General features: G+C 56.3%; 1 protein-coding gene across 1 annotated transcript; it reads right to left on the bottom strand.

The window, feature by feature from the left end:
* Positions 1–5,920: 5,920 nt before the first annotated feature.
* Positions 5,921–7,553, bottom strand: POU3F1 (POU class 3 homeobox 1). The gene has a single exon (XM_065041427.1). The coding sequence runs from the start codon at positions 7,516–7,518 to the stop codon at positions 6,403–6,405; it is 1,116 nt and encodes a 371-aa protein (XP_064897499.1). The 5' UTR covers positions 7,519–7,553; the 3' UTR covers positions 5,921–6,402.
* Positions 7,554–8,159: the final 606 nt, after the last annotated feature.

Genomic DNA, 8,159 nt, shown 5'->3' with positions numbered 1-8,159 from the left:
GGGCCGGTGCCCAGGGCAGCGGGGGGGCCCTCGCCCTCCCCTCTGACAGGCGATGCTCTGCAACCCGCCGTGATTTATGTGGCACTTGTACAATTGATGCGCTTTGTGCCTGGGGACAGCTGAATGGTAGCTCCGTCATTAGTTTAAGCAGAGGTTAAAGGTGATCAATAACAAGGGTTTCATGCCCAATTGATCACCCCTTGCTATTTATTTCTGCCTTTTGCTTTCCATCCCGTGGTGCTTTTAGAAATAGTAATTAAAGACATAACAAGTGTTCCGCTGACCAGAATATCAAACACTCCAGGTATCCATTCAACACTCTCCTTCTTGATGCCGACCTGTGCCCATCCCCAACACGGGCGACGCTGGTCCAGCCAGAACCAGCGCGGGCCGTGGGACAGGCAGTTTGTACCCACAGCTCCAACCCCCCCTGCCCAGCAGCCGAACGCAGCTATTGCCGCCCAGCACACAGAGCCGGGCCCGGTGCTGCCGTTTGGCTCTTCCGCGGTGCTTCTCCTCAACACACAGAGCGGGTCTGTCCTGCCGTGCGCTGCCCCGGGGCGGCAGGGTCGGGATCACTGTGCTCGGAGCATGAAAACAGCCGTACGCAGACCGGCCAGAGCGGCTCTCGCGTCCCTGCAGTGCAGCTGAGCCCGGCACAGAAACGCTCGCTCCACCGGACCCCCCCACCAAGTGTCCTGGAACCCCCGCTGCTCCACCGCCGGCCAGGGAGCAGCTCATGCGGCTGCAGCTCTTTTTGCTGAGGCCCTCTCAGCACTCCATAGAAATTAACCCTTGCAACCTAAGGAAAGATTTAGTCCATCACTTCATGGGCAGTAAAACACTGGGCGGGGGGGAACCACACACACAACAAAAACAAAACAAACAAATCAAAGCATTTCTCATAGTCCTCAGGGAAACTGTGAGGAGCTCTGGGAATAAAATGCAGGAGCTTCAATACTGTTTTAGAGGAAAGTGTCCGTTGTTGTAAATCTGATAACCACCCTTCTGTCCTACAGTTCTCTCACTGCCCATACCGCTGATCTGCTTGAAAAGCCATCGCTTATTTGTCTGTATTGAACTTAGTCTTAAACATGACTGAGAAAACTGATCCAATTTAAAACTCATTATATATTTTAAAAAATACATAAGGACATCTGATGCAATAGCCTGGCTTTAAAACTAATCCTGCAAGTGACTGCAGGAGATGCAAACATGTAAATGAAGCTCATTTCCCAGAGTTCTGGCAAGCTACAAGTTTAAGATCCAGTACAATCTCAAAGTCACTCAGCCCCCCGGGGTGAGCGAGAGGTACCGACACACACTGAGCTGCAGGTAATGAGAAACCACAGGACGAATCCCGCAGGAAAAACACCTACAGTGAAATGAAAAAACACTCATTGGCTTTCTCATACCTTCGATTGATCCCCCAGTGAGCAGCAGGCATGTCCACGGAGCATCTGACAACTGTGCATACACATGGTATCTGCAAGACGATTGTTGTGCGCCGGTTCGTTCATTGACTTTCAAGCACCCGGCTGTTGCGGGTGCAGCGTTGCAGGGAGCCAGCAGCTCGGCCAGCCATTCGCCTTTCCCAAACATGTTGACAGAAAAGCCAGCTTGGAAATATCATGAAAGAAACACTTCTCTCTGGCTGTGGTGACCGCTGTCCATTTTGGCCTTAGAGCGGCTGCTGCAGGGATTCGAGAGCAAGAAGACTTGGGAGAAGGATCATCTGGCAAAGTGATGGAAATGGGTGCTGAGGGTGTTGCACAGATGCCTTTGTTGGGCAGAAGGTTCCAAAAGAAAGGCGGTAAAGAGGAAAAAAACGGTTAAAAATACCTTTAAAGTTTGGCATGGACAGCATTCTCCTCTGCAGCAAGAGCTCGCAGCACCACACGAGCCAGGGCACCTGTGTAACTAAAACACCTTTGCAATGTTTACAAGGAATAACAGCCATTCTGACCAACACCAAAACCAACGTGATATGGAGGAACATGAAATATTCATGAGGTCTGATCTAACACGCACATTTTATCTTGTGTACAGTAGCATATGCTTTAACGCTGCCTTTGCAACCTTGTGGTTCCCGTGCACGCCGCGGCGGGTTACACGGAGAGCCTGGGATTACCAGTTCAGATTGAAACCAGAGGAACTTTCATGGGTAGAGTTCACCCGAACGACGAAGGAAAACACCCGATGAAGCGCAGTTGGCTGCGTTTGTACTTCTGTGCGCAGGTGAGAGCTGTGTGCGCACACACAGTTACACTCACCAACAAATAACAAGTGGGAGAGATGCTGAATGCCCATAAATCAGCTCTGCAAAGCGCAGCGGGAGCTCACGCGTGCAATGAGCTCCTTCTCTGCGTGTCTCCTGTATACACACATGTATAAACTGGGCAGAGCCACATCGCATCCCTGCTGTGAGCCTGGAGAAATCCCGATCTTTGGGGCTGTCCATTTCGGGGGGTCTGTTGGGCCGGGTCTCTCTAAGCAGCGGTATTAACCTCAGCAAGACCAGGCGCTTTCACCTATGGGCACGTAGCAATTTAAACCAAAACCAAACCAGCCCCGCCGCATCCTCAGCACACACCACCAGCTGCAAGCACCAGCTCCAGAGGTTTTTTTGGCCAGGATGTATTAATTTTAAACAACCCAACTGTAAGAAACAACACAAGGCAGCTACAAATTGCACAGTTGTGGACTTCTGCCCCGTGGGCACAACCTGAGCCTGTTTCCAATACCTGTGAAATAACAACACTGAGCTTTTCCCGGGGCCGATCCAGCACCAACCAAACAATGGTAGCATTAGTAGTACATTAAAATATAGGCAAACAACATTAGCACAGATTTAAAATATGTGCTCAACCAGACGGTGCTGAAATCTCCATGTGTGGGAAAGAGAGCGAGCAGGGATGGGCAGAGTTAGGAACAAGATTCCAAGGTGTTAACACCCACCGATGCTCCAGATTCACATGAAAAGGGATTGCAGCGTTTCAGGTGCTGCTCCGGGCAGTGAAGGGCCAGCTTGCGTTGCCGGCACTTTGCTGGGATCAGGCTCCGAGTGGTCGGTTTGCAGAAGAGACCTATTTCTGTTGAAAGCATAAGATGAATACGGCGTTAGTAATGCTGTGCGGCTGTGCCTAGCGGGGCAGACTGCGGTGCTGTGGTCACTCGTGCAGCTGTTGACGCACTCCCTGCCCATGCAAGTGACAGCAATAACGTCCTAAGATACCTGAAAAGAAAGTTGGGTACTGGAAGACCACAACCTTTCCCTGCGCATGCAGTGAAGCTGAGCAGCAACTGCCCGATGAGAACATAAGTGACGTTCTGCTTGGGGAGCGCAGGTGCCCTCCCGAGCACCGCGGGCTGCTCCGCCCGCACCGCGCCGGGTCTGCCCGATGCCAACGGTCCCAGCCGGCCAGAGACCCCCCGGCCACCGCGTGCCCTCCGCTCAGCACCCCGAGATCCGACCCCCATCACCGGGCAGACACCGGGACACAGCGAGGGACCGACCGCAGAGAGCAGGGGAGCAGAGGCCGAGGAGCATCCCCTGGGCCAGGCTGAGCTCCTGCAGCTCCCGTGGGCACACGGAGGGATCTCACACCAGTGCAGCCCCCTCCGATCCCAGTAACACCTGCGATTCCCTTATCTACACCGTCTACTTTGCATATTCTACTATTTACATTGCACACTGTCCAATAACTATTAGTACGTCTGCTTTAATGTACCAACATCACCTTTGTGCGCACCGCTCCTGATGCTGCGTTAGGAGCTCACACTTTAGCGAGAAATAACCATCACCAAAAAAAACCATCTCTCCCTCCAGGAATTGCTATTTAACCCTCGACCAAGAAAACGCACAATTTCTTCTAAGAAAGGCAAAGCTTTGGGGCATTTGATTTTCAGAACGGCTGAGAACCGCGGCGCTGCAGACATCAGATCTAGAAAGTGTGGTTTGTTTCCGCTGCTCAACGGCACGAAAGCGCCAAGGCGGCGGGGCTGCCGGCGCCTCATCCGATGCGACAAGCCAACCACCCGGGGCTGCGTCCTCCCCGCGCTCACGGCGCATCGCATCCCGCACCAGAATGCAATGTGAAAACCGACCCTTTCCTCTGCGTATCGATACAAACGCTGTTTGCCAGCCAGATTAGGGCGGAAGGAAGAGGCTACTGAAATCACTCCTGGTATAGAAACGCAGTACAATTAATCATGCAACGCAAACAAGAGTTTGTTTGCTTTAAAATATACAAAATAAACCCTCTTTTGGTCACTTCTGACTTTGTTTCTTCTGGTTATCACGCGGAAATTCTGCAGTAAAGGCTGCAGAGCTGCAGCATCACCAACATTAAACACAACGGGGTTGTGTCTGAAACACACAGAAGGACAGCCAAGAAAAGATTAGCAGAGTTGAAATTAATTTAAATGCTTTCACAATACATTGACTTGAATCATCATGCTCCTTTTTCACTGGGCTGTATCATCTAAGCTGCTGCATATGCTCAGTTATTTAAAAATGAGTAAATAGCCAGTAAACACAGCAAAACTTTAGGAGTTCAGTATCTCTACAACAGCCCCGCAATTCTGTGCTTCTCTAGAACAACCAACGTTACCCAAAAGGAAGCAGAGTCTGTAACAACAGCTGACAAAACCTACAATACACACCGAGACCCCCCAGCGAGATCTCGCATTGTGCTCCGCATGCCAAGGAAAGTTGTTAATACACTAAAGTGCAGCATTTTCTCGCTTGTTTGGACCACAAAGCAAACCGTTTCTTTACATATTTATGAGCAAACATAGTATTTAATGAAATGACTGCTCAAAGTGACTTTAAAGCACCAAACCCCCAGTTTACTAGAATTTTGAACGATCAATTAATAGGTTTGTATCCGCTGATGTAGAATAGCAACCTTTTGAGAATGTGATAACATTATCTATTGCAAATGCTTTGTTGCTTAGGCAAGTATTGAACACCCCCCACCAAAGGCACAAAATGCAACTAAATCAAAGCACAGCGAAGTCAAGAGTTTTCACATACAAACTTTCAAGTGTAAGTGACATTTCACATGTTAAAAGCTTATATATATAGAAAAACAATTATCTATGAATTCCCATGCAGGATGCAGTGCTGGCACGAGAAAATCCCTTTCAAACCTGCTGTTTTCACAGCATATAATTGGTATCAAGAGTAAAGTAGGGAAACCAGCAAGTGCCAGATGTTGAAGAACGTTGCTAAGTTCTCTGCCAAATATGAAGTAATAATTCGGTGCTTTACTACCAGATTTCAAGTATTTCAGCAGTGCAAGAGCTACACACATTGCAAAAGTTGTGCCAGCAGACAGAACGCTGCAGGAGTCAAAGTAAAAGCAACCACAGTCCTCACAGGTGACTTTTCTTGCCATTTGCTGCAAATAGAGAACGCAATAACTAAGTTTTCAGCCTCAAACACCGGGGCATGAAACCATGAAAGGGAAAACTGGAGATACCAGAAAGCCTGAGGGTGGTTTGAGTGGAAAGCAGGAATCTTCTTAGCAACACCACCACACATTTGTTACTTCTGTGATCAGTTCCGTTCAGAATGTTTTCTGCTCACGCTGCAAAAAGTTACATTAAGATCGGTAAAACCCGGTAGCAGCACAAACACAAAGCTCCCACGCGTGGCCAGCGCTCCCGAGTTGTGCAGAACGGGTTTGGGGCTGTTCACACGTGTGCGGACACAAGCGCATTAAGCGCAACCAAGTGTTGCAAAGTGCGGTTAACGGCAAACGCGACCGGGGAGCAACGGGGCGTCCCGGAGGTACCGGAGCCCCGGGGGGCCCGTCAGCCGCCGCCGGTCGCTGCAGGGGGGACTCGGAGGGGCCCCCGGAACGAAGCGCCGCAGCAGAGCCGGCCCCGGCCCGCAAAGACCACACGAGACCGGTTCCTGGGTAAATGGTTTATGTAAGTAATAAAATATTTACTATAACATAAATAGAAACGTACCCTCGCAGTCTACATTGGTTTTGCAATAAAGATACAAACAAAAACCGAAACCCAAGGGGATGGACCGGACCGAACCCACCAACGGGAGGGAGAAAGCTCCGCGCACGGTTAGAAAATAAATAGAAACGGGCCGGGAAACGATATCGAAACGTCCTCCGGGACAGCCCGGGCCGGGCGGAGCGGGGACACGGCGGGCCGGGCCGGGGCCGCCCCGGCGGCCACGCGAGGGAGGGAATAAATTAGAGATCGCAAACCTTTGGCTACTGCTGCTGCGGCGCGCAGGGCGCCCGTGCGGGCGAATAAATACAGCGCGGGGCGCGCAGCGGGCGCGGCCGGGCCAGTCTGAGGAATAAATTAAAGCGCATCTCCCGCCGCCCGCGCCCGCTCCGCCGCCGTCGGGGCCGCGGCGGGGCCCGGCAGTCACTGCACGGCGCCGGGCAGCGCGTGGTGCAGCGGCGACGTGTCCGCCTGTGCGTAAACGTCCTCCATGGGCGGGTGCGGGACCCCGGCCGGCGTCATGCGCTTCTCCTTCTGCCGCCGGTTGCAGAACCAGACCCGCACCACCTCCTTCTCCAGCTGCAGGGAGTCCGCCAGGGAGGTGATCTCGTGCGCCGAGGGCTTGGGGCACTTGAGGAAGTGGTTCTCCAGGGCGCCCTTGACGCCCACCTCGATGGAGGTGCGCTTCTTGCGCTTCCGGCCCTGCGCCGCGATCTTGTCCAGGTTGGTGGGGCTGCCCGTGCTGGAGTCCGTCTCCTCCAGCCACTTGTTGAGCAGAGGCTTCAGCTTGCACATGTTCTTGAAGCTGAGCTGCAGCGCCTCGAACCGGCAGATGGTCGTCTGCGAGAAGACGTTCCCGTAGAGGGTGCCCAGCGCCAGCCCCACGTCGGCTTGCGTGAAGCCCAGCTTGATCCGCCGCTGCTTGAACTGCTTGGCGAACTGCTCCAGGTCGTCGGAGCTCGGCGCGTCCTCGTCCGACGGCTCGGGCGGCCCCAGCGGCGGCGGCGATGCCGCCAGCTCGTGTGCTCCCGCTTCCTCGGCGCCCAGCGGGTCGCGCAGCCCGTGGTGCAGCGCCGGCGCCGGCGGGCCCAGCATCCCGTTGAGGCCCGCGTAGGGCTGCGCGTAGAGCAGCGGCTGGCCCGACGGCGGCGACATGGGCGGCAGGTGGTGCGCGCCGCCCTGCGCCCAGCCGCCCGCCGCGCCGCCCGCCGCCGGCTGGTGCACCAGGTGCGGGCGGTGGTGGAAGGCGGCGGCGGACAGCTCCTCGCGGGGCCCCGGCGGGCCGCCCTTGGCGTGCTCGGCGGGCGGGAGGTGCGCGCCGCCGCCGCCCCCGCCGCTGCCCCAGTCCGTGCCGGCGCTGGGCAGCCACTGGTGGTGCGCCAGCCCGACGGCGTGCCCGGCGGCGGGGGCCAGCCCCTGCAGGTACTCGTGGTGCATCATCTTCTGCACCTCGCGGTACGTGGTGCCCTGGTGCAGCCGGTCCCCGTCGGGGTGCATGAGCGCGGCGCTCCGCGGCAGGTACTGCGCCGTGGCGGCCATGGCGAGTGCGCCGGCCCGCGCCGCGCCGCGCTTTAGAGCCGCGCGCCGGGGCGCCGGGCTGCCGCGCGCCGGCCCCGCCCCCGCGCCCCATTGGCCCGCCCGCCGCCGCCGGCGGCCCGCGCCGCTCCGCCATAGGGCGCCGCCGGCACGGGGCGCCGCCCCGCGCTCCGCGCCGCCATTGGCCGGCGGCGGGCGGGCGCTGCCCACGGATTGGCCGGCGGAGGCGCTCGGCGGGGGAGCCCGCGTGCGCCCGCCGGCGGGGCGGCCGCCGATTGGAGGAGGGCGGTTCATTGATGCCGAGCTGCGGGCGGCCGCGTGGCGCGGGGGCACGTGCGTGGCGCGCCGGGGCTCCGACGGACCGGACCGGCCCGGCCCGGCCACAGCGGCACCGCACCCGCAGCGGGCCGGGCTCCGGCGGCGTGTCCCCTCCGCCCGGTGCCTTCGGGCTGCTGCAAAGCAGGTGGGAAACGCGGTCTCCCACAGCTGCTGCAGCGTCCTCTGCCGATGAGCCCTGCGGTAACCCAGAGCTTCTCGACACGAAAAGCCCTGATCTACCTTTTCCGTAAACCCAGCCCGTGGTCCCTGGGACGGCTGGAGCGCCTTCCTGAGCACCCCGTAGGATAAAGCACAGAGGGCCAAGA

This window comes from Columba livia, chromosome 26 (assembly GCF_036013475.1).
Source record: "Columba livia isolate bColLiv1 breed racing homer chromosome 26, bColLiv1.pat.W.v2, whole genome shotgun sequence".
NCBI lineage: Eukaryota > Metazoa > Chordata > Aves > Columbiformes > Columbidae > Columba > Columba livia.
This window is presented reverse-complemented; position numbering and strand designations above follow the sequence as displayed.

What these genes read in the sequence shown, in the direction of transcription:
- POU3F1 (XM_065041427.1), bottom strand. Translation starts at nt 7,518, where the DNA reads ATGGCCGCCACGGCGCAGTACCTGCCGCGGAGCGCCGCGCTCATGCAC.